Source organism: Peromyscus californicus, unplaced genomic scaffold (assembly GCF_007827085.1).
Source record: "Peromyscus californicus insignis strain IS unplaced genomic scaffold, ASM782708v3 Scaffold_3__1_contigs__length_106647218, whole genome shotgun sequence".
Classification (NCBI taxonomy): Eukaryota; Metazoa; Chordata; class Mammalia; order Rodentia; family Cricetidae; genus Peromyscus; species Peromyscus californicus.
In genome coordinates, this window is record NW_026294551.1 from 1,588,147 (window position 1) to 1,615,115 (window position 26,969).

General features: G+C 50.8%; 2 protein-coding genes across 4 annotated transcripts; both read left to right on the plus strand.

Annotated features, from left to right (window-relative positions):
• The first annotated feature begins 4,655 nt into the window (after positions 1-4,655).
• Positions 4,656-8,412, plus strand: Arhgdia (Rho GDP dissociation inhibitor alpha). Of its 3 annotated transcripts, none has more exons than XM_052756866.1 (6): positions 4,656-4,784; positions 5,949-6,160; positions 6,458-6,541; positions 6,761-6,837; positions 6,926-6,989; positions 7,074-8,412. In XM_052756866.1, exons 2-6 carry the CDS (start codon positions 5,971-5,973, stop codon positions 7,271-7,273), a joined length of 615 nt encoding a protein of 204 aa, XP_052612826.1. In that variant the 5' UTR covers positions 4,656-4,784; positions 5,949-5,970; the 3' UTR covers positions 7,274-8,412. The 3 variants fall into 3 exon arrangements, with proteins under 3 accessions (XP_052612826.1, XP_052612825.1, XP_052612827.1); XM_052756865.1 differs by lacking the exon at positions 4,656-4,784 and adding an exon at positions 5,010-5,273; XM_052756867.1 differs by lacking the exon at positions 4,656-4,784 and adding an exon at positions 5,226-5,338.
• A 4,784-nt stretch (positions 8,413-13,196) lies between these two features.
• Positions 13,197-26,159, plus strand: P4hb (prolyl 4-hydroxylase subunit beta). The gene is made up of 11 exons (XM_052756864.1): positions 13,197-13,467; positions 14,392-14,598; positions 17,096-17,229; positions 17,351-17,488; positions 22,940-23,044; positions 23,150-23,275; positions 23,487-23,687; positions 24,036-24,156; positions 24,279-24,460; positions 24,562-24,648; positions 25,186-26,159. The coding sequence occupies exons 1-11, from the start codon at positions 13,317-13,319 to the stop codon at positions 25,261-25,263; spliced, it is 1,530 nt and encodes a 509-aa protein (XP_052612824.1). The 5' UTR covers positions 13,197-13,316; the 3' UTR covers positions 25,264-26,159.
• Positions 26,160-26,969: the final 810 nt, after the last annotated feature.

The following is a 26,969-nucleotide window of genomic DNA, read 5'->3' on the forward strand; positions in this document are numbered from 1 at the left end:
CGCTCCTGGCGGCCTTTCAGCACTACTTGAGAAGGATTAGGAAGTGTGGCCTTGTTGGAGGAAGTGTGTCACTATGGGTGGGCTTTGAGGTTTCAAAAGTCCAAGCCATGCCCAGTGTCACTCTCTCTTCCTGCTGCCTGTGGATGCAGATGTAGAACTCTCAGCTGCTTCTTCATCATGTCTGCCTGTGATCCACCATGCTCCCTGCCATGATGACAATGGACTAAACCTCTGAACCTCTGTACTGTACGCCAGCCCCAATTAAATGCTTCCTTTTGTAAGAGTTGCCATGGTTATATAGTGTCTCTTCACAGCAATAGAGCAATGACTAAGATAGTAGACATTAATGTCTTCTCAGGAATTATGTCACACAGTGGGGACAGAAGAAATACCTCAGCTGTAAAGGGATTGCTATTCAAGCACAAGGACCTGAGTTAAAGGCTCCAGAATATAAAGTGGAAAAACAAACAAACAAAAACAACAACAACAAAACAGGTGCAGTGGTATGCACTTGTAATTCCAGCACTGGGAAGGCAAAGACAAGGAGATTCCTAGGGCTTCCTGGCCTGCCAGCTAGCCAACTGTTGAGTTCCTGGCCAAGTAAAAAACCCTGCCTCAAAAACAACAACAGCGCCGGGCGGTGGTGGCACACGCCTTTAATCCCAGCACTCGGGAGGCAGGGGCAGGCGGATCTCTGTGAGTTCGAGGCCAGTCTGGTCTACAGCGCGAGATCCAGGAAAGGCGCAAAGCTACACAGAGAAACCCTGTCTCGAAAAACCAAAAAAAAAAAAAAAAAAAAAAAAAACAGCAAACCCAAGATGGACAGACAGCTCCATCAGAGTAACATCAGGCTAGGCTTGCTGGTGAATGTCTTTAAACACTTGGGATATAGAAACAGATCAATCTGATCTATATAGAAAGTTCCAGACCAGCCAGGGCTACATAGTGAGCGGCTATCTAAGAAACAACAAGCCCACAAAACTGAAAAGTTGACCTCGTGACTCCAATTGTGTGCACACACAAACACCAACACACAACAAAGACCCACTTATACTCTAAATAAATAAAAATGGGTGATTCCGGAAGATTACTTCATAAGAGCACTTGCTCTAGACAAAGCACAAAACCTTACCTGGTGAATCCCAGAACCCTCATAAAAAGCTGGGTCTGAGCCTGGTGTGGTAGCACACACCTTTATTCCAAGCACTCAGGAAGCACAGGCATGCAGATCCCTGAGGCTGGCCTACACAGTGAGTTGTAGGCTAGCCGGGGCTCCACAGTGAAACCCTGCCTCAAAAAACAGCAAAAACAAACAAGCAAGCAAAAAAACAAGAAAATGCTGGATATGGCTCTGGGTGCCAGTAACCCAGGAAACTGGAGAGGAAAGCAGAGATGGGCAGATCCTGAGAACTTGCCAGCCAACTCAGTATGGCAAGCTTCCAGTTCAGTGAGAGATCCTGTCTCAAGACAATAAGGAGACAACAGTAGAGAGATACACCTGATGTCCTGCTCTGGGCTCTGCGTGCACACACAAAGATTCATGTGCATGCATTACACATACAAAATTAAAAATAGGGTTGGAGATGTAGCACAGTGCTAGACAGCTTGCTGTGAAACCCTGGTTTCAATCCCTAGTGCCAAAAACAAAATTTAAAAAAAGGAAAGTCTGGGCTGGGCTATGGTGGTACACACCTTTGATTCCAGCACTCAGGAAGCAGAGGCAGGTGGATCTCTGTGAGTTCGAGGCCAGCCTGGTCTGCATAGTGAGTTCCAGGACAGCCAGAGCTGTTACACAGAGAAATCCTCAAAAAGCAAAAAAAGAAAAAGAAGAAAAGAAAAGAAAGACTGAACGAAAATGCTGGAGTTTGTGCTTTTTGAAGATTTATGTATGTGTGTGTTGGGGGGATGGAGGCTGTATGAGTTTTACTTATACCACATACAGGAAAGTGCCCTTGGAGGGCAGAGTCTTTTGGAACTGGAGTTGCAAGTGGTTGTAAGCTGCCTGATATGCATACTGCGAGCGACCAAGCCATCTCTCCAGACCCTTATTTTGTAAACGTGTATGTGTGTGCATACCTAACTATATATATATGTCTTAGTTGCTTTGTTGTTATTGTTGTTTGGCTTTTCAAGACAGGGTTTCTCTGTGTAGCCCTGGCTGTCCAGGAACTCACTCTGTAGACCAGGCTGACTTCAAACTCACAGAGATCCACCTGCCTCTGCCTCTGCTTCCCGAGTGTTGGAATTAAAACTCATGTGCCACCACTGCCCGCCAAGACAGCTTCTTTGTATACCCTTAGTTGTTCTGGAACTAGCTCTGTAGACCAGGCTGGCCCCAAACTCACAGAAATCTGCCTGCCTTCTAAGTGCTGGAATTAAAGGCGTGTTCCACCACCATCCTCCATCAGTATTTTTAAGCATCAAACCTTATAAATTATGATGCAAACTAAAAGAATTCACAATACAATCAGGGAAAATACTGACTGAATTTTTAAAGATTTTTGTTGTTAATTTTTTTTTTTTTCAAATGTCAATCACCGTAGTAGGAAAAGCTTGGAGGCAGGGTTAGGCTGGAGGTGACAGCTCAGCATTTTAGAGCACTGGGTCCTTTGCAGAGAGGTCTCAGGTCCAATTCCTAGCACTCACAACTAGCACAACTCCAATTGCAGAGCTTCCAACGCCCTCTTCTGACCTCTGTGGGTACTGCATACACACTGTGCAAAGACATACATGCTGGCAAAGCATTTATATGTTGTGTGATATCTTGTTTGTATTCTGACAAATAAAGCTTGCCTGTAGATCAGAAGGCAGAGCTAGCCACTAGTTAACCATAGAGGCCAGGCTGTAGTGGCACACACTTCTAATCCCAGCACTTGGGAAATCATGCCTTTGATCCCAGCACTTGGGAGGTGGAGACAAGAATATAAGGAGGGTGGAATCAGGAAGTTGGCTCCCCATTCAGTCTGAGATTTCACAGAGGTAAGAACTCTAGTGGCTGGTTGCTCTTCGTCTCTGATCTTTCAGCTTTCACTCTCAATATCTGACTCCGGGTTTTTATTTTTTTAAGACTAAACAGATTTGCGCTTCATTTATATACATAAAATAAAAATAAATCTAAAAAATAAAAAAGCCGAGCAATGGTGGTGCACACCTTTAATCCCAGCACTCGGGAGGCAGAGCCAGGCAGGTCTCTGAGTTCGAGGCCAGCCTGGTCTACAGAGGGAGACCCAGGACAGGCACCAAAACTACATGGATAAACTCTGTCTCGGAAAAACAAACAAACAAAAAAAAAAACAAAAAAAAGGTAGTGGCACTCACCTTTCATCCCAGCACTTGGGAGGCAGAGGCAAGCAGATCTCTGTGAGTTTGAGGCCAGCCTGGTCTATACAGCGAGTTCTTGGACACACTCCAAAGCTACACAGATAAACCCTGTCTTGAAAAACCAAAAAAGCCGGCCGGTGGTGGCACACGCCTTTAATCCCAGCACTCGAGAGGCAGAGGCAGGCGGATATTTGTGAGTTCGAGGCCAGCCTGGTCTACAGAGCGAGATCCAGGAAAGGCACAAAAAGAAGCCTCTTTAGAAGATTTGCACTTGGAGCCAAGTGTTTCAAACTAGGAAGCTGTGGGTGAGTCAGAGTTCAATCAACTAGGCCCACCCTGGTGCAGGACCATGAGCCTCCTGAAAAGCTAGCTTGGCACACTCCTGGGCACGTGTGTGTGTGTGTGTGTGTGTGTGTGTGTGTGTGTGTGTGTGGGTGTGTGTGTGTCTGTAAAAGGCAAGCCAAATCACAGAATAAGAGTGGGAATAATCGTGTTGATGGAGTTTGGTTGTGAAATAGTTTTCCATAGAAGAGCAGGGATAGGGTATTGCAGATCCGTCTTCCTTAGAGACAAAAAACACTACACGAAATAGTCAAGTTTGAAAGGACAGTAGTTGGTTTGCTTCAGAGTTGCGATGTGTGGCCAGAGGATATAAGGGCTTGGATGAAATAACTCGGCCATATCGTTGAAGACAGAGGGACCACTGGATTCCTAATGTTCTCTTTTAAACCTGATGACCGGGGCCAGCAACTGTTTCCTAGATACCACAGGGCAGGTATGCCCAACAGAGGACCAAGTGATAGTTTCTGTTGGATTACAGAAATTCCTGTAGATTCCCTTAAGTTCCTGCCTCCTCTCAGTGTGAGGCTACCCTTGGGAAAGGGCACTATGGAGTGCTCTTACGGAGTAGCAGGAACTGAATTCTCAGGAGGAACTGGAGCGGCTGGCTCAGCCACACAACGGGAAGCCCCGGCCAGGCCCTCCCTCCAGTAAGGATGTCCTGTCCTTAAAACTGAAATCCATGGGGTTCGGGAGGGCACGCAGCCTCCAAAGCAGTGCGCGGGCGGCACAGTTACAAGGTGCCGCCGCATCGGAGGACCCCGGTTCTGCCGATTCCAGGGACAATGGGACAAGGCCCAGGCGCAGCAATCACGGAACCCTGGGAGCCACAAAGTGGCCGCGCGACGCTGCTCTGGAAGAAAAGGCGCTCGTCACACAGACACAAGTACTAGACGTTCGATGTACGGCGCGATCCCGCCAGCCCACGCGGGACGCGCCCACGAGGCCCGCCGCAAAATGGCGACGGCGCCGAGCGGCGCCCCCTGCCGGCGCATGCGCATGGCGACCCCGCCCGCGAGAGCGGAAGTCTTGTGACCCCGGAAGTGACCGTCCGAGCGGCGGGCGGCGGACGACGTTCGTCACTTGGTGCGGGAGGGAGCGCGAGAGCGGCGGTCGAGCCTCCGGTGAGTGGGCGCGTTGCTTGGCGCGGCGCGGCGCGCGAGCGGGGGGAGTGGGTTGGCTTTGTGCCGCGACCCCGGCCGCTGCGGAGCTGCGGGCGGGGCGCGGTCACGACAGCGGGCGGGGCGGGCCGGGGGCGCCTCGTAGGTGCTGCCCGAAGGGCCGCCGCTGCTCAGGCCTGGGCGCCAGGTGCCAGTGGGACCCAATCCCGGCCCGCGCGGGCGTGATCCGGCGTGGGGCCTCGCCCGGAGCTCCCGCCGCGCGGCCCCGCCCCGCCCAGATTGCGGGCCTGCGGAAGTGCGGGCCGCGCCCTGGATGCTGTCGCCCGCGGCCACGCTTGGCCGCGTCGGGCGGGGTCGCCTGGAGCCTCCTGGTGTTGGACCGGACCGCCGCTTTATCTGTTTCTTTGGCGGACACCTCTCAGAGGGACGACGGCGTGGGGCCTTGTGTCAGGGCTGTTCCCTGACCACTGCGCATCGCCTGCAGGGATCCGAGTGGGTTTCTGGGAGACATTTGGGGATCTGCGGAACTGAAAGGGACCCGGGGCGCTTCCGTCCTGGTTAGTTCTGCACCGCCACTGACGCGTTAGAGTCGGGGCCCAGAAACAGGTTCATGAAATTATTTGCAAGCGATGCACCAGCTCCCAAGTTGCATTTGCAGACCCTCACGATCGAGGACAGGCTTGCATATTTAGGATCTCCTTTGGGCTCTAAGCGGTCGCCTCATAGTTGAGCTTAGGACAGTATTCCATTGGCAGGAACGAACAGACCCTTTTCCTGCACGTGGCTAAGACATAGAGCATCCCGTTAGAAGAGAACTTACCTCCATGACCCAGTAGGAGTGTCTTGGGATTAGCGCCTGGGCAGTTAGGGGCAGGAGCAGGACCCAAGGGATTTAGCGATGCGTCTGCCTGTTCAGTTCGGTCTGGAGGCTACTTATTCTGTATGGGGAGGAAAGGTGTTTTCTTCTCTGAGGAACAGGCTGTGGTCCCCATTGTGTTGCTTCTGATGTACTCGGGGTGTAGCCTCTGAGTTAGCTGGGCAGTGGCAGCAACTTCTTCGCTCAAAGTTCCCCGCATGGCTGCCTCCATCATTCCCTGCAGGTGTCAGGGTCTCTCTAGGTTGGAATGCCTCCAGGTTGTCACAGCCCTGCTCACTCCCCATCCACAGGTGTCCCAGGCTAGAGGTGAGCATGGCAGAACAGGAACCCACTGCTGAGCAGCTTGCCCAGATAGCGGCTGAGAATGAGGAAGATGAGCACTCTGTCAACTACAAGCCCCCAGCCCAGAAGAGCATCCAGGAGATCCAGGAACTGGACAAGGATGATGAGAGCCTTCGAAAGTATAAGGAAGCCCTGCTGGGCCGCGTGGCTGTCTCTGCAGGTAAGTGGATAGGAGTAAGGATGTCACCTGACCCTGTCACCACTCCCTTTCTAGTCTGCCTCCCTCTTCCCAGGGAGTTGGAAAAAAAATCTAAGGAATGGGGATATGACCTTTTTTCTTTTTTATTGGTGTTTTGCCTGCATGTATGGGTGAGGGTGTCAGATCTTGGAGTTACAGACAGTTGTTAGCTGCCATGTGGGTGCTGGGAATTGAACCCTGGTCCTCTGGAAGAGCAATCAGTGCTCTTAACCTCTGAGCCCTCTCTCCAGCCCCTGACTCTTGACTCTTACTCTCCAGACCCCAATGTCCCCAACGTCATTGTGACCCGCCTGACCTTGGTGTGCAGCACCGCACCGGGCCCTCTGGAACTGGACCTGACAGGTGAGTGGGTATTGGAGCTCCTGGGTGGGGCCAGCTGGCATCCAGCCGCTGCCCCTAAAAATAATTTTCTACATGGGTGCCCTCTGGTGGGGCAGAGGGGAAGTGCAGCTAGGTGCTCTCCAAAACTCTGCTTTGTGTCAGGAAGGGCCTGCCGAAAGTGATTGTAGGGGCAGGATGGAAAGCCTCCAAGCAATCAACTGAGCCTTCTCCCCAATACAGGTGATCTGGAGAGCTTCAAGAAACAGTCATTTGTGTTGAAGGAAGGTGTGGAGTACCGGATAAAAATCTCTTTCCGGGTAAGATGGAGGCCTTGGGAGTCCTGGCAAAGAGGGGCAGAGGATCAGGACTGGGGAGCCAGCTGACCCTCCTTCTATGTCCCCACAGGTGAACAGAGAGATCGTGTCAGGCATGAAGTACATCCAGCACACATATAGGAAAGGGGTCAAAAGTAAGTGGATGGACCTATAGAGTGGGAAGTCTGGGTTTGGGAGGGGTTCGCATCACCAGTAACCATGCCTTTCCTGTCCCACAGTTGACAAGACTGACTATATGGTCGGGAGCTATGGGCCCCGGGCTGAGGAGTACGAGTTCCTGACACCCATGGAGGAGGCCCCCAAAGGCATGCTTGCTCGGGGCAGTTACAACATCAAGTCCCGCTTCACAGATGATGACAAGACTGACCACCTGTCCTGGGAGTGGAATCTCACCATCAAAAAGGAATGGAAGGACTGAGCTCCAGCTGGGAGGCGGGCAGGGCGACGGACAGACAGAAGGACCGACATGCCCCACCCTAGACCCCTACCCACCCCAAACCAAAGTGCTGACAGGACCCTCCCTCACCATTCCTCCCTGGTCCACTCAGGCAGGCAGCTCTTCTGTCTGCCCCTCCCCCACCCCCTGCCTGCAGGCCCCTGTGGTCTCCAGTGTCACATTGCTGCTTCTGCCTGTGCAGTGGGGGAGGGGTCCCAGCCTAGGCCTCCAATCTGCTGTGTACCTCCAGGTTCCCTCTGTCTTCCCTTCCTCAGGCCCTGGCTTCTAGAATGGAATGGAACACTGTCTGGGTTGCCCAGCCAACTTTGTCTCTGCCCCAGCTGAGCTAGGTTCCTCAGCATGGGGAAGGGCTGTCTGTCTGTCCTCTAGCCCCACCACTCCCTGGCCAGGTCATCCATCACTGTCAGTCACTGTCTAACCATGATGCCTTAACATGTGGAACGTGTGCTGGGGGCCGTCACTAACTCTTAACTCCCCTGTCTGCATGAGCATGTGGTCTCCCCTGTCCTTGCCTTGTCTGCCATCCCCATCCTGGTGACCCACCCCGAGAGGCCTGGGGTGTGCTGCTGTTGCTTCCTGCAGGCCTGGCCAGCTCGTTCCCGCTCCCAATGGCCAGGGTTGAGGGTGGCTCCAGTAGCTAGGGGAGGGTCAATTGCCAAAACTCAATGCCTCCAACCCCATCTAGGAGGCAGGATAGGGTGCCTCATTCCTCTGCCTTCTCTGTCCTTGTAGGCAGCACTCAAAGCCCCTGTCCCCACAGAGAGCCCCTGAGGGACAAAGCCAGCCGAGCCTTACTTGTCTCACCTGGGCCCTATGGCCTGAACCTCGTGCCTGGCCTGTCAGTATTTATTGCCTCCATTTGGGCCAGCTGGCCTGATGCCTCTGCCCTGGCTCTTGGTGCCACCATCCCTGGGCAGGCCCTCCCCGGACCCAGCCAGGACAAACGTGGGACCAAGTGCACACAGTTGGGAGCTGTCTCCTGTGCCTCCCCTCCCCATCCCCGGTCCCCGTGTGGTGTCTGCCAGGCCTAGGCCTCAACAGGCAGAGGAGCCTGTCCCTGCTTCTCTTCTGACTGGGAAATAAACACCCCTGAAGGAGTCTGGGGTGGTGTGCTCTATGCTACTTGTGGGGTTTGGAGGGAATGGCAAGACTCCGGTGGAGGTCCCTCAGGTGATATTCCCTGGCTAAGAGGTTGTCTGCTGTTAACAGCCTTGTGTCTTTGCTACTGGCTTCCTGTAGAGAAGTGAATATAAAACAAACACCAGATCCATGGGTGACATGACTCATAAACCTAGACCCTGGCTGGCAGTTGGGATTGGAGTTAAGGGTCACACTGTTGGCCCTGGGCATAGAGCGGATTGCTTGGATCAGCATACCCTAGCAGGAGCTTGCCCTCAGTATTGGAGCCTTGCATGCCACCCCTGGGTACATCATTTGGGTTATCTCACAGGAGATGTCTATGGAATAGGAACCCTGCTGAAAGATCTAGAACCTTGAGGGACTTGATGTGGGTCTGCACAACTTGTGTGTGCAAGTGTTCCATGCTGGCTGGATCAGGAAGTCAACACCATGGAAGCATCACCCCATATCTCCAATAGAGGGCTCTCTAGAGCACCTACAAGGCTACATAGAGGGACAGGACCATTGCACTACATGGAAGCTTGTACTGGAACCCTAAAAGCCACTGGTCCTTAACCAGTGCAACACTAGCTCCTGCATAGTCCTCAAGTGACCAGAGGCAGGATTACTTGTCTGCCTCTGAGCACATTGAAAGACATCTAGTAACCTCAAGGCCCCTCCCTGCCCTTACAGGGATGTGTATACGGTGACCAATATCAAGCAGGAGTCACTCCAGAACCTTCCATTCAGTAAAGTGGTTGTACTGTTCATGCAGCTAGTGGTCAGCTGCTTCCCTGCAGCCCTCCCAGTCTTGCCTTTGGGGTCCACCAATGTTGACCAGTGCAGTGAAACTACCGCAGCTGGTCAGGTGATGCTTTTTTATCTTGCCCCTGACAGCTGATCACAAGTCGGGCCGTGTCAACCATCTTTACCAGGTCCGTGGAAGCCCACAGAATACCAGAGCCAGGCTTCTGCCTGACACTGACCTGATAATAGCAGCCCCTTGCAGTAGGCAGTCAAATTGTTGACCCAAGCCTCTCCCAGAAATGTTCTTGGCACCAGCAGTCAGGCAGGCCTGAGCAGGGTGAGGCCCTTTCCCCAAGCTTTGCAGCCTTACAGACAAATACAGGACCAGCCAGTCAACTCTCCTAGATCACCCTTCAAAATTTTATTCTGTCAGCAATTCTGTTTATCAAACACGGCCTTCTGAAGCTGGAATTGGACTAAGAAACAATCCTACAGCTCCAGGTCTGCCCTGGCCTGGTAGGTGTGTGAACTCAGACCCTGAGTGCCAAGTGTGCAAGCACACTGCCAACAACTAGGACTTTGCTCTGACTCCTCCCTGTGCAGGTCAACTTACGATGGTCTAATAAAGTGCATGACGTGTTTCTTAGGTCCCAAGTCTAACTAGATCTTCCCTATCTCACCCCTACCTGTTCCTGTGGTGTGTTCCAAGGCCTGACCTCTTTCCCCCACCAACTTCTCTCTATCCATGACTCCCAGGAATCCCCAGGTTTCTAGCGTCTCAGCCACCTCCAGACAGGCCTCCTTCCCTGAGGAAGGTGATGGGTTGTAGGTGGTACCAGTTGATGAGCAGACCAGTTGATAAGCAGTAATTATCAGCCAGTTTGATTTACAAGAACCTTCCCCATGCCCAGCACCATCCTGTACCAACCAAAGCTACTACACTCACGGGGCCGTGTACGCCCTGTCCTGCTTCCCACTCGTCCCCAGCACTCCCAGTTCACCCTCTAGCACAGATCTTGTGACCAGTAGCATCAATCTGCTGTTCATCCTGCCAGCTGAAAAGGAGTTGCTTGGTTCTGAGAACTCCTAACAGTAATAACCAAAAATGATCAATAACTCAACCCTTAGTTAATGAGTACTTTCTCTGAGTGAGATTCTTTCCTGAAGGATATTTTGATATATTTCCAATGGCCAGAGAAATGTGTTACAGCCAGTGTGGGTCTTGCATGACCTGTACTCTAGGTATCCATACTACCTCTTCCACAGTGAGAGCTGCTCTCAGAAGGTATAAGACAGGATTGGGAGCAAAAGTAAATTATCAGTTTGGCCCTCAAGGCCAAGATGTTTAGATGATCCAACTTGAGTTCATAATACCTGTATGTTATGAGACTACTCAACAAACCCAGAGGGCCCAAGAATTTCAGGCCTCCTTCTGGCTTCTCAAGAACTCACAGTGCTGTGTTTGTGTTTGGGTCTGTGTAGAAGACCAATGCGGAAAGAGCAGACATTCATCAGTCTAAGATTCTGTGACTATACAGGAGACAACATGCTTCAGGGCTGGCCCCTCTTTTCACACAATGTCAGTAGCCCTACTCTTATGTAGATAGGGCAGCTGCCTACACTGAGAGCCTTATCCATCCTGTGTCTGCTGCTGGCAGCCCAGAGGTGAGCTGAGATGTAGTCCTATCTACTTCGATCTGTCTTGTATGCATCTGGAATGCTCTTTCTTTACTCGGTCCATTTCTTTTTTATATTTACCTCTGTGTCCTGGAGGCAAGTTGTCTTTAACATACTCACACCCTCCTACTCTGTTCCCTTTCATAGACAAAACATCCCATCCCTAGTATTTGCTACCAAAACCCTGAAACTTTTTTTTTTTTTTTTGAGACAAGGTCTCAAGTAACCCATGCTGTCCTTCAGCTCCTGGTATTCACCAGGTGTATTTGAACATACTTGTAATCCCAGTGAGTTAGGAGGCAGAGGTAGTAGGATTGCTGAAATTCAGGGCCTGGATGGTCTCAATAAGGCTGGTTGGAAGCGGGGTAGAGGATGGGGGAGGGGAGAGAGAGAGAATGAGAGAGAGACTTAAAACATGATTTATCGATCTGCCTCTCTCATGCTGGGATTACAAGGAAACAGCCGACTTTCTTCGTCTTGGCTCCAAATCATTGTCTGTAAAACAGGTCAAGGTAACCACAAAAACACTGAGAGATGGTGCAGCAGACGGGAAGCAACCTCCATCATACCAAAGAGCAGGAGTGTGTACAGGCACTTCAGTTAGGCAGAGAAAGGGACAAGCACCTAACGCAGCTGCTGCTGGACTGGGGAGGAGAGGGCGTCCTCAGAGTGGTCTTCAAGGGCACATCTGAGCCCTCCAGGATCTGACTCTCACTCTTCCTACACTGGATGTGGTTGAGGCACAGGAGACTTGGTTTTCAAGGTAAGAAACTCTAAAGGGATTTCCATGTAGGAAAGGTGACACATGCCCTCATTTACAGTGTCCAAAAGAAACTATCAAAATACAAAAGCATATTTCAGTTTTCACCATTTCTGAGAGCAGTATATTAGTCAATGTAATAACTATAATAATAATGTAATAAATATATTAGTCAATGTATGCACTTAATATGGGAGCGTTTCCCTTTTCTAATGACCCTTAACTAGCAGAATTGATTTTGTAGCAGGAAGCGCAAAAAAGGGGGAGACTGCCAGAAGAGGGCGAGTAGAGGGTCCGAGGGTGGGGTGCAGAAGTCGGGTGACAGGAGTTGAGCAGTAAGGAGAAAGAAGGGTGGGCCGAAAACTGACAGGGATTGCTCACAGCTGTAATCACAGCGCTCAGCAGGCTGGGGCAGGGCTTGGAAGTATCGCTTCAAGTTCGAGGCCAGTGAATTCCAAGCAAGTCAGGGCTAGAGAGACTCAAACCCAAAAGAAGACAGTGAATAGATGATGAGCCTGGAATAAGCCGAGATAAAATGTGAGTCTCTTATGTAACCCTAAATGCTGGTTTACAGAAGCCAGAGTTTCCATTATTAACCCAACCCAACACGCACAAATGCCATTTCAACATGTAGTCTAAACATCTAAAGCCTGACATGGAGCTGCTTTCTCCACTCTCCTTTCGGGCCTCCGAAGTCTGGAGCACACTCCACTCCGCGCGGTATCGGGGGCCGTATTCCCGCGGACACGAGCCTCGGACAACCAAGGAGCGAAAAGCGCCTGGGTCGGTGGTGGCGCACGCCTTTAATCCCAGCACTCAGGAGGCAGGAGCACCTCAGTGAGTTCCAGGACAGCCAGGGCTACACAGAAAAGCCTTTTCTCGAAAAACCCAAAGAGAAAGCGCCCGGAAAGCGTGCCTGCAGGCTCTGGGGACACCTGGCTGGGACCGCGACGCCCACTGGATGGCGACAACCGTCAGGCCTAGGAGCGAATGGACCCCCGAGCCTGGAGGCACACCGCCCAGGACGTGGGCACGACTGCACGGGCCGCACGCATACAGGAAACTGTATCACCATGCTTCCGGGAGGCGGCGCGGGGGCGGCGCCAGTACGGAGACGCGGTCCAGTCAGAATGCAACACGAGGGGCTTCGGAGGCGCAGGCGTAGCTCCGCCCAAGGGCCCGGGACTCCACCCCACTGCCACGTTCGACGAAGAAACGCGCAGGGTGCGCGCATCTCTCGGCCAATCAGGAGCCGCAGGGCCGGCAGTGGGAAGCCGCGGCCATTCCAGACGCATGGAAGGCGTGGGAAAAGTCGCCAGTCAGAAGTCCAGAAAGAGAAAGTTCGCCTCTGCCAGCCAATCAGGGGCTGGGGAATGCAGTGTGTGTGCGCGCACGCGCGCGCACCCCGGCCAATCCTAGGCGGGGACGGGAAGGCCCCGTGTCTTTCTGGACTCTGCGGCCAAGCCTTGAGTGGGTGTCCAGTCTTTGCACGAAGAGGGCGGGCCGCTCGGCTCCTCGACCAATCAGACGGCTGTGCAGGGCGCATGCGCGCGGCGCCTGACGCGCGCGGCGAGGGGGAGGTGTGGGCGCGTCCCCGGCCCAGGATTTATAAAGGCGAGGTCTGGAGCTACGCGCGCTCTCGTCGCCTTGGCTGTCCCGGCGGCGCCAACCTAACCGACCTGCCCGCTGCTGACGTCCGACATGCTGAGCCGTTCTCTGCTGTGCCTGGCCCTGGCCTGGGTGGCCAGGGTGGGCGCCGACGTCCCGGAGGAGGAGGACAACGTCCTGGTGCTGAAGAAGAGCAACTTCGAAGAGGCGCTGGCGGCGCACAACTACCTGCTGGTGGAGTTCTGTGAGTGAGCCGCTGGCCTGGGCGGGCAGGGCCCCTGGTCCACAGACCGCAGCTCAGGGCCGCCCTCGGTGGCACCCAGCACTGCCCTGCGCGGCCGGCCCCTCTTCGGTGCGGTGGCCCGTAGCTCGCCCCGTGGAGCACAGGCTGGCGGGTCCCGGGCTGCACCTCGCTGGGAGCACCTACTGTCAGTGTCCCTGCTTCCAGCCTTCCAGAGAGCATCCTTCTTACCCGAAGTGGAAATCGCTGTGTTCAAGGCTCCTTGAGGGTGACTGAGGGGTTGAGAATCAGGAAGGTGTCATTATGCCCGACGTCCACATGGCCCGATCCTTCTGTTGGCCGGGAAAAACAGGGCGGGCTGTGTGAGCATTAGCAATTCCGATAGAACAGGTCCAACCCTATTTACTATGCCCACCCTACGTGTAACCTGCCATATCCTCCTCACTGGGAAGCAGGCCAGATCCCAGATCCTAAGCTTTACTTCTCTTCACAAGTATGTGAACTCCAACAGAGCTGCCAGGCTGCCTTGACAGATTGTCACATTCCCACACTAGAAAGAGCAGCTTCAGATAGGCATCTGGGCTCGTTCTTGCTAGGTGATATAGTGCTGGGCCAGCAACCTTTTAACCTTCCCTGGATTCTTAATGGGAAATCCTAGGGATACACTGGCAATAGGAAGTTACAAGGCAGGATTGTTTTGCTGTGTTGGTGGTCACAGGGCAAAGTAGGGGTTGGAGTTGGTTGTCGCTCATGGCCTCTGTCCTGATATTGCCCAAGAACAACCAGCTATCAGCTCAGTCTCATGTATGCGTTAAGAGGGTTATCTTAGTGTGCTGATAAGGTTTTTATGAAAGGAAGTACAAAGTAGAAGGGAAGCAGTAGACCTGGGTCAAGGACTGCCTTCCAGTGTCCTGCTTTCTTTTTCAGATGCCCCATGGTGTGGCCACTGCAAAGCTCTGGCCCCTGAGTATGCCAAAGCTGCTGCGAAACTGAAGGCAGAAGGTTCTGAGATCCGACTGGCAAAAGTGGACGCCACAGAAGAGTCGGACCTGGCTCAGCAGTATGGCGTCCGTGGCTACCCTACAATCAAGTTCTTCAAGAACGGAGACAAGGCCTCTCCTAAGGAATATACAGGTGTGACCATAGCACTGCCCTTTAATGATTGTGTAGGCTTTGGGAGCTGACCAGAAGAAGTATGTCTTGGAGGTAGGGAATCTTTTCAGAGGTTTAGAGAGGACCCTGTTCAAAGAAGGGTTCTACATCAGCATTTTTTCATTTTTTTTAATTTAGTGTGCATTGGTGTTTTCCCTGCATACATGTCTGTGTGAGGGTTCTGGATCCTGGAGTACAGACAGTTGTGGGCTGTCATGTGGGTGCTGGGAACTGAACCCAGGTCCTCTGGAAGAACAGTCAGTGTGCTCTTAACCCCTGAGCCATCTTTCCAGCCCCTCTGTATCAACTCTTGCATCTGAGGGCCATGGAAAGAAAGTTCCCTTTTTGGAGTACCTGACAGGAAAAGCGTCACGTCTGGGATGACCTACAGAGTAGCCTGTTGGCTGAGGCTTATCTTAGGATTGACCAATGAGGAAAAGGAGGCAAGTGCCTCTCTGAATGCACGGGGCTTTGAACTATTGGTGCTTCTAGATAGTGTAGGCGTGACACTTGGGTGGCTTGTAAGTATCATTCACAGTGTGCCAATACCAGGCCAAGCGTACATGATTCTCATTGCACGTCTCCTTTTGGGCCCCTTTCACAGTCACAACGTCCTAGTTGTTGGTTACAGACTGCAAATCCAAGCTTCATACTGACACCCAGCCATTGCTAAAGCAATTTTCATGTAGGCAACTCATTAGTTACTACTAGCAAAAGAAAACTCGGATCTCCAAAGCCAGTTTCATGGAATAGCCTATGTTCATAAAATATCCATTTGAGCAGCCTTGTGCTGTTGAGTGTCAGCCACTCTGGTCACCTCCCCAGGATGTCTCTACTTTTTACATGAGTTCACTATTGGAGTAGAAAGTTCCTGGTCTGGAACGTCATGTGTTGGCATACCTGTGGCCAGAACCTGGGAGGCAGAGGCAGGAGTATCCTACAAGTTTGAGGCCAGCCTGGTGTTGGTTCCAAGCCATCCAGGTCTACAGAGTAAGACCCCATCTGAGGGAGCTGGAGAGATGGCTTAGTGGTTAAGAGCATTGGCTGCTCTTCCAGAAGACTGGGTTCAATTCCCAGAACCCAGATGGCAGCTCATAACTGTCTGTAACTCCAGTTCTGAGGGATCTGACACCTTCACATCAATGCACATAAAATAAAAAAAGCAAAATAAAAAACCATCTGAAAAGTATGGCGCTCAGTTGATAGAGTTCTTGCCTAGCATGTATGAAGACCTGGATACAGTCCCTACCACCAAGTAAACTGGACATGGTGACATTTTGTTTGTTTGTTTTTTGTTTGGTTTTTTGAGATGGGGTTTCTCTGTATAGCTTTGGAGCCTGTCCTTGAACTCACTCAGTAGACCAGGATATCCTCAAACTCACAGAGATCCGCCTGCCTCTGCCTCTGCCAACCGAGTGCTGGAATTAAAGGTATGCACCACCACCACTTATTTTTTGTTTTTGTTTTTGTTTGTGTGCACATGCTCCTAAAACTTAGTATATATGTGTCTCTTGTGTGTTCTGTGCCAGAAGAGGGTGTTGGATCTCCTAGAACAGGAAGTTGTGGGCTACCCATTGTGGGTCCTAACAACTGAACCCAGGTCCTCTTGAAAAGCAGCAAGTACTCTTTTTTTGTTTTGTTTTGTTTTTTTCTTTTTTGTTTTTGTTTTTTGAGGTAGGATTTCTTTGTGTAGCCTTGGCTGTTCTGGGATTCCAAGTGCTGGGAATCAAGGTGTGAGCTACTATTCCTGGCTTCAGCAAGTGTTCTTAATAATTGAGTCATCTCTCCAAGCCCTCACAATAAAAAATTCAAAGAAAAAAAATTTTTTTTTTAGCCGGGTAGTAGTGGTACACTCCAGAATCATGGTAAATCTAGTGTGCAGACCTACCTTGATTAGTCCAAGTGGCCAGTCCAGGAGGAAAGAGTCATCTATCAGCCTCTCCCTCAAGGAAGAAGCAGGCCTTCTTTCTCCTCACCACGTCTGCTTTGGGTGCGCTCAAGCACACAATATTTTTCCAGTTCTTACCCATCTGGGAAGTGGATAGGGCAAGTTCCAGACAGGAACACCTGGCCCACCCTGGGTGTTGGGGTCTAGTCGAGCCTGTTTTAGGGTTGGCAGAACTAGCACTGGAGTTGACTAACCACATCTCCAGGGGTGTAGCCTGGTGTGAGAGCACTGTAGCAGAAACTGAACTGAATAAACTCTCTAGTATTTAAGGAAATTTGGAAAATGCACACAGACTGGGGAGAAATGGGTAGTGAGGAAGCCCTACATTCCAGATGTTTGCACTCTTTCCTTTGACAATCGTGGGAGCCTCTTCTAGGATCCAGAGGCTAGCCAGTCCTCTATAGGAGAACATCTTGCTCTAGGGATGGGCTGGCCTACCTTGAGCCTCCTAGGCACAGCTCAAAAGAGAGATGGCCTGGTGGGGTCAGTGACACCCTGTTTCACGGGAACTTGCGTTTGTTTGTGGTGTAGCTGGCAGGGAAGCTGACGACATTGTGAACTGGCTGAAGAAGCGAACAGGCCCTGCTGCCACAACCCTCTCTGACACTGCAGCTGCGGAGTCCTTGGTGGACTCAAGTGAGGTGGTTGTCATCGGTTTCTTCAAGGTAAAGTTTTAGCATTCCGTTTGGCCTGTCCGTTGTCCTTACAGAGGAAGGGGTCCTGGTGGCTTGGGTACTGCTGAAGGTTGGGGTGTGTAGTCACCTCTGCTTCCCATTCCTCTTCCAGGATGTAGAGTCAGACTCTGCTAAGCAGTTCTTGCTAGCAGCAGAGGCTGTTGATGACATACCTTTTGGAATCACATCCAACAGTGGAGTGTTCTCCAAGTACCAGCTGGACAAGGATGGGGTGGTCCTCTTTAAGAAGGTGAGTGGCCCTTGGGCAGCTGTGCCCTGAGCAGTTCAGGTGTTGGTCTGCAGGGGGTGGTGTTGCCTGCTTATATTGGGGAGAACCAAGCTGGGCTGATGGGATGGATGGTGATGAAGGCTCTGCTGTATCATTGTGGAGTCATGCTATGGCAGCCACCTTATACTGTGGCCTTTGTAGACCAGCTTCCTGTGTCGGCCAATATACTAGGTCTCCTGAACAACACAAAGTGGTGGTTATGGCAAGTTGTAACCAAGTTGGCTGTTGGAACCACTCTGTCTCTCTCCTTCCCTCTCTTCTCCTGTGCTCCCTCTCTCTTTTTAAGATAGGGTCTTAGCCTGTAGCTCTGGCTGGCTATTTCTGGCTGAAATTCACTTTAACTCATGGTAGTAGTTCTCCTGACTCCATCTCCTTAAAGACCCCCCCCACCCCACCCCCACACACATACACACTGAGTTTCTCTGTGTGACAACTCTGGCTGTCCTGGAACTCACACTATAGTTCAGGCTGGCCTCAAACTGAGAGATCTGCCTCTCGAGTGATGGGATTAAAGGCGTGCATCTAGCTGGGCGGTGGTGGCGCACGCCTTTAATCCCAGCACTCGGGAGGCAGAGCCAGGAGGATCTCTGTGAGTTCGAGGCCAGCCTGGTCTTCAAAGCGAGTTCCAGGAAAGGCACAAAGCTACATAGAGAAACCCTGTCTCAAAAAACCAAAAAAAAGCCGGGCGGTGGTGGCGCACGCCTTTAATCCCAGCACTCGGGAGGCAGAGGCAGGCGGATCTCTGTGAGTTCGAGACCAGCCTGGTCTACAGCGCGAGATCCAGGAAAGGTGCAAAGCTACACAGAGAAACCCTGTCTCGAGAAAAAAAAAAAAAAAAAAAAAGGCGTGCATCTAGCCGGGCAGTGGTGGCACACACCTTTAATCCTAGCACTCTTGAGGCAGAGGCAAGCTGATCTCTGAGTTCAAGGCCAACCTGGTCTACAGAGCGAGTTCCAGGACATGCTCCAAAGCTACGCAGAGAAAACCTGTCTCGAAAAAAAACAAAAGGCATGTACCCTCACCACCCAGCTTAAAGATCGTGTTGGCTTTTTTTAATTTACTTTTAATTTTATGTGCATTTGCCTGCATGTATGTCTGTGTGGGGGTGTTGGAACTGGAGCTACAGACAGTTGTGAACTGCCATGTGGGTGCTGGGAATTGAACCCAGGTCCTCTGGAAGAGCACCCATTGCTCTTAACTGCTGAGCCACCATTCCAGCCCTTGATTCTTTTTTCCCTCCCCCAGGTAGTGTGTCATATACCCCAGGCTAGTTTTGAACTCTATGTGTAGCTGAGCCTGCCCTTGAATTCCTGATCCTCCAGAATGTACCACCACACCCAGTGATTTGGTTTTGTTTTGGGTTTCTTGTTTATTTGTTGTTTAAGTTATGCACTTACTCTGTTGCCCAGGTTGGCTTCCCACTGTTTCTCTTTGGGATGTTAGCTCTACTTCCACCCAGTGAACTGGGTTTTCCTGTCTGCCCTGAGACAGACTAGCAGGGCCAGATAGTTCCCAGTCAGGCCAGGCCAGCCAGCCACTGCTTACTTTCTGTCTTGCCTGGAAGATGACATGCATCCTAGACTGAAGACAGAGCTCTGGAACTAGGGAAGGCAGCCAGAGCCGCTGGTATAATGTCTGCCATGACCTGGTGGGGCTGTTGTTTATAGCAGAGACAGTGTTGTGGTATCTGAATGAGACTCTCAAGCCAGGCCTTTGCAGCAGTCCCCAACTGAATGAGAGCTGTTTTTGTTTGTTTGTTTGTTTGTTTTTTTCCAAGACAGGGTTTCTCTGTGTAGCTTTGTGCCTTTCCTGGATCTCACTCTGTAGACCAGGCTGGCCTCTAACTCACAAAGATCCGCCTGCCTCTGCCTCCCGAGTGCTGGGATTAAAGGCGTGCGCCACCACCGCCCGGCAGAGAGCTGTTTTTGCCATAGTAGTAGACGGAACAAATTGTGTGGCTATATTGCCAAGAAGATAGCAGCCCAAACCAGGTAGTCAGTTTTGCTTGCAACCTTCAGTGAAAGGTTGTGGGAGTGGATTGTTCTGCTGGAGGAGGAGCCTTGTTGGTTGGTAATGGTGACTCAGCATCATACCTGGAGAGAGTGTCTGATGGAACCAACTCATTTTCCAAATGCATTCCATTCAGTATCCTCTCCATTGTGGCTGGTTTGGGGACGATAACAAGGACACCTGTACCCTGTGGGCTCAGGTGGCGTGTAAGAGCACAGTGGGTTCAGCTAGTTTTCACATTTCCATGCCTGTAACCTGTGCTTGTTTGAAATGAGTACTTCTGGGTTCCTTCCCTGTCCCCAACTGCCTGCTCCTCTTCTTTAAAAGTTTTTAGTTATGTGTGTATTTGTACACCTGCTGTACGGGTATGTGCATACAAGTACAGAAAAGAGGGCTTTGGATCCCCTGGAACTGGAGTTAATAGGCAGCTGTGAACTGACCGATGTAGGTACTGGGAGTGTCACTGTGCTCCAGAGTAGCGCGCACCCTGAGCTGTCTCTCCAGCACCTGCCTCCTCTTGAAGTTACTTGGGAAGTGTAGTAGAAGGTGGCCAGTAAGAAAAGATGAGTAGTCAGCCTACCACCTCCTTGGATCCAACTATCTTGGCTCAGAAGTGTTTGGAATAAACTGGGCATGGTGGCACATGTCTGTAATCCCAGCACTCAACATGCTGGAGCAGGAGGAAACACAAGTTTGAGGTTAGCCTGGAGTACAGGACAAACCCTGTCTCAAGTAACAAAGAAAAAACCCCCAAACAAATCAAAAAAGCTGGCCATGGTGTGGTAGGGCTTTAATCCCACCACTGGAGTTGAGACCAGCCTAGTCCTGTATAGGAAGTTCCAGGCCAGGCAAGGCTAAAAATTGAGACCTGAAAACAATGGAGAGTTATACCTGTACCTAACATGAGTAGGCTTTTTATTTTCCCTTGTCATTGCCTAAACCATACAATGTAACAACTAATCATAGAGTATTTACATTGTCATCATGCCAGGCAGTGGTGGACCACGCCTTTAATCCCAGCACTCGGGAGGCAGGGGCAGGCGAATCTCTGTGAGTTCGAGGCCAGCCTGGTCTATAGAGTGAGTTCCAGGAAAGGTGCAAAGCTACACAGAGAAACCCTGCCTTGAAAAACCAAAAAAGAAAAAAGAAAAAAATTATGTCATCAGCAGTAGGTAGATCTCTGGTCTCTGAGTTTGAGGCCAGCCTGATCTACAGAGTGAGAAGGATTATGTTATCTGCCAGGTGTGGTAGCACAGGCTTTAGTCCCAGTACTCCAGAGGCAGTTGGATCTCTGAGCCTGAGGCCAGCCTGGTGTGCATAGTCACTTCTAGGACAGCCAGGGCTGTCAAATCACTGTCTCAAACAAAGTCATCTGGAGAGGATGTAAACAGCAGGCCATAGATACTATGACCTTTTATATAAGGGACTTGGTGTGTGGATTTTGGATGGGAGGAGTTAAGGAATACCACGTGCCCAGGCAGATACTAAGGGGTGGGTGTAATTTTATTCCTCATTTCAGAAGTTTCAGAGCAGTGATGAGCTCATGGAATTTTCACCTGAAAAGTTTTAAGCACAGGAAACACTTTCTCTGCAGAACTTGTTTCTTGTCCACTCCTTATCTGAAGCAATGCCTTGGATGGTCTAAGCAATCCTGTCCCGAAGCTGTGGAGGTGGATAGCTTTCTCTGCCTCGTGACCTCAGAATGCCTTGATCTGTGGTGGTGGTGGTGGTGGTGGTGGTGGTGGTGGTGGTGGTGGTGGTGGTGGTGGTGGTGGTGGTGGTGGTGGTGAAGGATCCTGAGAGCTTGTGTGTGTGGATTCCATTGTCATACATGCTATGTTAGAGGTTAGAACTATAGCTGAGTGTGGTGTCTCACCTGTAATCCCAGGACTCTGGAGGCTAAGGCATGAGAATTGCTGAGAGCTCAAGACCAGACAGTGCTACATAATGAGACTCAGTCTCAAAACAAAAGAAATGGGTAGACCTAAGGTGTTATTGGAAATGAATGAGTGGGTTTTTCTTCTTACAGTAGATGAGCTTGTGATGTGTGGCTGTCTGTCTACTCCAGAGGCTGAGGTTGGAGAGTCATCTGACTGCAAGCTTTAGAGGACAGCCAGGGCAACATAGTGAGACACCTGTCTCAAGCAAATCAGAATATCAATAAATAAGTTCTTTACATGTTGTCAGGTAAACACTTAGGTGAAACTTAACTCTCTGTGTCAAGTCAGTTTAGTGACTAAGTGACTGGTGTTTATGTGTTCACCAGTTCTTTCTGTATCTGGTGTGCTGGGAGGTAGCTGAGTTCTTTCTGTTCCTCTGGTCTGTGCTGAACACATCCTGCAGGCCCCTCACCCTTTGCTGCAAACCAGGGACACGGAGTGAGAAGACGCACCAGTAGTGGTTCTGAAAGTAGCTTTGACTGGACATGGTGCTGTATGCCTGTAATCCTAGCACTCAGCAGGCTGAGGTGGGAGGATGGTGAGGTTAAGGCCAGCCTGGTCTACAGAGCAAGATCCAAAATTACACAGAGAAACCCTGTCCCAAGGGGGGAAAAAAAAAAAGAGTAGTTTAGGGCAATTGAGATGGATCCAGCATATAGATGTGTTTTCTACAAAGCCTGATGACCCAAGTTTGATCCCCCATTACCTACATGGTAGGTGGACAGACTGACTCCACAAATTGTCCTCTGACTTTCAACATGTGTGCATGCACCTCCCCTCAAAAAAAAAAAAAACGCATTGATTTTATTTACTTACTTAATATGTATGTATTATTTGCTTGCATATATGTTTATGCACCACCATGTGTATGCCTGGTGCTTTGGAGGCCAGAAGAGGGCAGTGGATCCCCTGGAACTGGAATTAGACTCAGTTGTGAGCTGCCATGGTAATTTCTAGGAATTGAACTCAGGTCCTCTGAAAGAACAGCCAGTGCTCTTAACCATGGAGCCATCTCCAGCCAGCGTTTTGTTTTTCTTCAAAGTAGCTTTATCTAGCAGATGTCCTGAGAAGGTCTGAATTCCTCTATTGTCATTGTGGCCCCCATTCCACCTCATCCTTAGGAGGATCATGCTTTGTGAGCCACTGTTTCTGAAGCAGAAGTGGCTACTTGCTTAGCACTCAGCTCTGAAGATTCTTCCTCTGTGTTCTGTAGCATGCAGTCTCTGCAGTGATGTTGCTTCCTTGGCCTGCAGAGACTGCATTAGCTCATGCCTATGCCATTCAGTCAAAGCAGTGGAAGGACCATGAGCAGCCAGGCATGAGGTGTGAACAAGCCACCACGTTTGTGGACTGGCTGCTGGTCCCAGGTGATGGCTACATCCAGTTTAGGCCTTCAGGGACAGTTAGTGTCTGTCCTTTGAGGCTGGCACAGCAAAGCTCACAGCCCCTTCTCTGTCTGCAGTTTGATGAAGGCCGCAACAACTTTGAGGGTGAGGTCACCAAGGAGAAGCTGCTGGACTTCATTAAGCACAACCAGCTGCCTTTGGTCATCGAGTTTACTGAACAGGTGAGGCCTCTCTGAAGGCAGAGTGGTAGGGACCCTAGGGCCACTGAGAGAATAGTCTGAGAACTGCTCATGACTCAGACCCACTAACTATTACTTGTCCCACAGACAGCCCCAAAGATTTTTGGAGGTGAAATCAAGACACACATTCTGCTCTTCCTACCCAAGAGTGTGTCTGACTACGATGGCAAGCTGAGCAACTTCAAGAAAGCAGCTGAGGGCTTCAAGGGCAAGGTGGGCTACCTTAGGACATGGGTTTCTTTCACAGGAGCTAGAAGCCTGCCTAGTCTCCCGCACTGCTACCCATTAGGGTCTGCATTGTGGGGTCCACTGGGCCAACTCTGTTACTCTGGTGAGGCAGCCCCAGGCTCAAGGTGTACAAAGCCATTTCAGGGGTGTGAGCATGTGTCCAGGTTCCATCTGAATGTGCCTTTTCTCCCCCAAGATCCTGTTTATCTTCATCGACAGCGACCACACTGACAACCAGCGCATCCTTGAGTTCTTTGGCCTGAAGAAGGAGGAGTGTCCAGCTGTGCGGCTTATCACCCTAGAGGAAGAGATGACCAAGTACAAACCTGAGTCAGATGAGCTAACGGCTGAGAAGATCACCGAATTTTGCCACCGATTCCTGGAGGGCAAGATCAAGGTGTGGAGTCGGGCCTGGGTTGTGGTGACAGCTCACCTTGCAGAGTAGGATCCACCCCTGGGATCTGGTGTCCCGTGCCTCCTGCAGGGTTGCCTTCAAAGCCTGAAGACTTTAGCATAAGTCCCCAGAGGACCGTAGACAAACTCCCCCTTGTGTGCTAGCCTCACCGTGTACCAAGCTTCAAGCACCAGGATACCACCTGTATGGTCTATGTTGAAGACTCAGCTTTCTCACCAGATTCCTGGCAATATCAGCTCTGGTGCTTTATGGAGGACAGTGTGTGTCTCAGCTGTGCCAGGATTGGATTATGGGCCAGTGCTGCCCCTGACTACTCTCTCTCTCCTCTAGCCCCACCTGATGAGCCAGGAACTGCCTGACGACTGGGACAAACAGCCGGTAAAAGTGCTAGTTGGGAAAAACTTTGAAGAGGTTGCTTTTGACGAGAAAAAGAACGTCTTTGTCGAATTCTGTAAGTGAGGGTCTCTGGCTTCCCTGCCTGTCCCCCATAGGGGCTTACAGGTTATAGCATACAGTGAAAACATCTGCAGGTGGCTCCATCCAGGATGGACCCTCAGCACTGTTCTCTTTCAGATGCCCCTTGGTGTGGTCACTGCAAGCAGCTAGCCCCCATTTGGGATAAACTGGGAGAGACATACAAGGACCACGAGAACATCGTCATTGCTAAGATGGACTCGACAGCCAACGAGGTGGAAGCTGTCAAAGTGCACAGCTTCCCCACACTGAAGTTCTTCCCGGCAAGTGCAGACAGAACGGTGCGTTTTCCACCCAGGGCTCAGCTGGGCTGTTGTGTATGGAGGGGAAGCTGCTGTCTGTGGTGTGGGCCCAGTTCACCCTCTGTGCTCATTTCCTACAGGTCATTGATTATAATGGTGAGCGAACACTAGACGGTTTTAAGAAATTCCTGGAGAGTGGTGGCCAGGATGGTGCAGGAGATGATGATGTGAGTGTGATCAGCTCGGGGTCCTTGTGGGAGGTACTAGCTCAGGCTTTGACTTGGAAACTTGATGTTGCTAATTTGGGGGAAGGAGAGGGCAGGTCAGGATTTGATAGGGCGGGACTTGAGGACATGTGAGGCATGTGTCCTTGAGGTCCACCTGGAAGCACTAGTGAAGCAAGAAGCGTGGGGTAGAGTGAAGTGGCATGTCCTGTCACTACAGCACACAGCCAGGGAAGTGACCAGCAGTCAGGGTTTGGACTTGTGCTGGAACTGCTTTTCCCTACCAGGTCTGCAACTTTGCAGTTCCTAGAGCCATGCCCATTGGAGGTCATGAGGGCTTAGCTGGGGTTCCTGACTCTGGAAGCCATGCTGTATCTTGCCTTGTATGCAGAAGCCTCATGCCTTACCATGCTCAGAACCCTCATCAACCAGAGCTACTACTGGTGATGGCAGCCAGGTCCTTAGTATGAGGGCTTGTCTCACTGAGGGCAGCCACAATGCAGCTTTGGTACTTTAACTGGAATTTCTTCCTTCATCCAGGACGTGGACCTAGAAGAAGCTTTAGAGCCAGACATGGAGGAAGACGATGATCAGAAAGCAGTAAAGGATGAACTGTAGTGGAGAAGTCAGATCTGGGCACCTGAACCCAAACCTCGGTGGGCCATGCTCCCAGCAGCCCACATCTCCGGAGCCTGAGCCTCACCTAAGGAGGGAGTGTCATCAGAACCCAGGGAATCTTTCTGAAGCCACACTCATCTAACACATGTACACTTACACCTGTCTCTTTTGCTTTTCAATTTTGGAAAAGGATCTCTCTCCAGGCCAGCCCATCTTAAAGAGCTATCTTTTGGTGTGTTTGTTTGTTTTTGATTTTTTTTTTTTTAATTGTGATGTACTTTTTTATATGTGGATTTGTCCCAAGTGCTCACTGAAATATTTGGAGATCTCACACTGGTAATGTCTTTCCTGTTAGAGAGGTTTATGCTACCGCTTCAAATTTCATCTGTGAGACATTTCATCTTTTAGACAGTGTCTGACATCGAGACACTTGCTCCACCGTGAAGTCTCCCGGAGACTCCTTCCTGCCCTCTGTAGGAAGTGATGGATCTGGGTTGGACACGGTCACTCTTCACCTTGTACTAGTGTTGCCATGGCAGCATGGCTTTTGTAGTTTTCAGTTAACCCTGGGACTTAATGCATCCTGTCAGAGGGTGGGTCCCCCACGTGTGGAAGAGAGACTGTGTGGCTGGCTGCTGGGCCCAGGCCAGGCCTGGACAGCTCCCGCTCTTCAAGTCAGGACTACCGACCAGCTGGCTATGGGCACATCACTCTGTGACTGCTGGATTTTCTTCCAGCATGGCCTGTGGCCTGTGTGAGGCAGAACTGGGACCCTTGATTCCCAGGCTGGGACTCAGCCAAGGACACTGGGGCTGAATCAAACGCCCATTCTTGAGGCATTTCTACCATAATATTGGAATTGAACACATTGGCTAAATAAAGTTGAAATTTTACTACCCATTGTCACCTCTGCTTTATATCTCTGAGCCAAGGGAACAGAGCTGAAATTCTGCTATCAAAAGGGATAGTGAGCTTGATGGGATCCCTTTGTCAAGAGGATACCACTACCCCCATTGGATTGTCTTTGAAATGCAGAAACCCATGGTGATAGCTCACTGCTCACCACACAGGCTGTTTGACTCTACTGCTTCCCTCCTAAGTCTAAGATCAGTACAGTGACCACATCACAACCCTGGATGCAAGTGTTATGAATAGGTGATGCTGTTGATGGGTACTGGGTCATTGTAGGACCTAGTTCTTCAAGTTACCCTGTCATGCATGCTGCAGTACATGCATGCCTGCATACACATAATGTCATACATGATAAACTCTTTTGAGACAGGGTTTCTCTGTGGGTAGCCCTAACAATCCTGGAACTCGCTTTTGTAGGCCAGGTGGGGCTCAAACTTACAGAGATCCATCTGCCTCTGCCTCCCAAGTGCTGGGATTAAAAGCGTGTGTCACCACAGCCAGGCCACAGTAACTTTTTAAATTCAGGATTGAGCCCTCTAGAAGTAGGCATCCAGAAGCCAGGCATGCAGCTCTCTGAGGAAAGAAAAACCTGATTATCAGGGTGGTAGTGGCATACCTTTTATCCTAGTGTTTGAAGGCAGAGGCAGGCAGATCTCTTGAGTTTGAGTCTACACAGTGAGTTCCAGAAAGGGCTACACAGAGAAATCCCGTCTTGAAAAACCAATTTAAAAAGACACTTCTGGGGCTGTGGATGTAGCTCGGTTGGTAGGGTTCAAGCTCAAGGTTTAGTCCCC

Excerpts from the sequence above, each read along its gene's own strand:
- Arhgdia (XM_052756865.1), top strand. The coding sequence starts at position 5,095 with ATGCTGTCGCCCGCGGCCACGCTTGGCCGCGTCGGGCGGGGTCGCCTG. Across the intron at positions 6,161-6,457 it reads CCGCGTGGCTGTCTCTGCAG|ACCCCAATGTCCCCAACGTC; the intron begins GTAAGTGGATAG and ends CTTACTCTCCAG. Across the intron at positions 6,838-6,925 it reads GGATAAAAATCTCTTTCCGG|GTGAACAGAGAGATCGTGTC; the intron begins GTAAGATGGAGG and ends ATGTCCCCACAG.
- P4hb (XM_052756864.1), top strand. The coding sequence starts at position 13,317 with ATGCTGAGCCGTTCTCTGCTGTGCCTGGCCCTGGCCTGGGTGGCCAGG. Across the intron at positions 14,599-17,095 it reads CTCTCCTAAGGAATATACAG|CTGGCAGGGAAGCTGACGAC; the intron begins GTGTGACCATAG and ends TTTGTGGTGTAG. Across the intron at positions 24,461-24,561 it reads CGGCAAGTGCAGACAGAACG|GTCATTGATTATAATGGTGA; the intron begins GTGCGTTTTCCA and ends CATTTCCTACAG.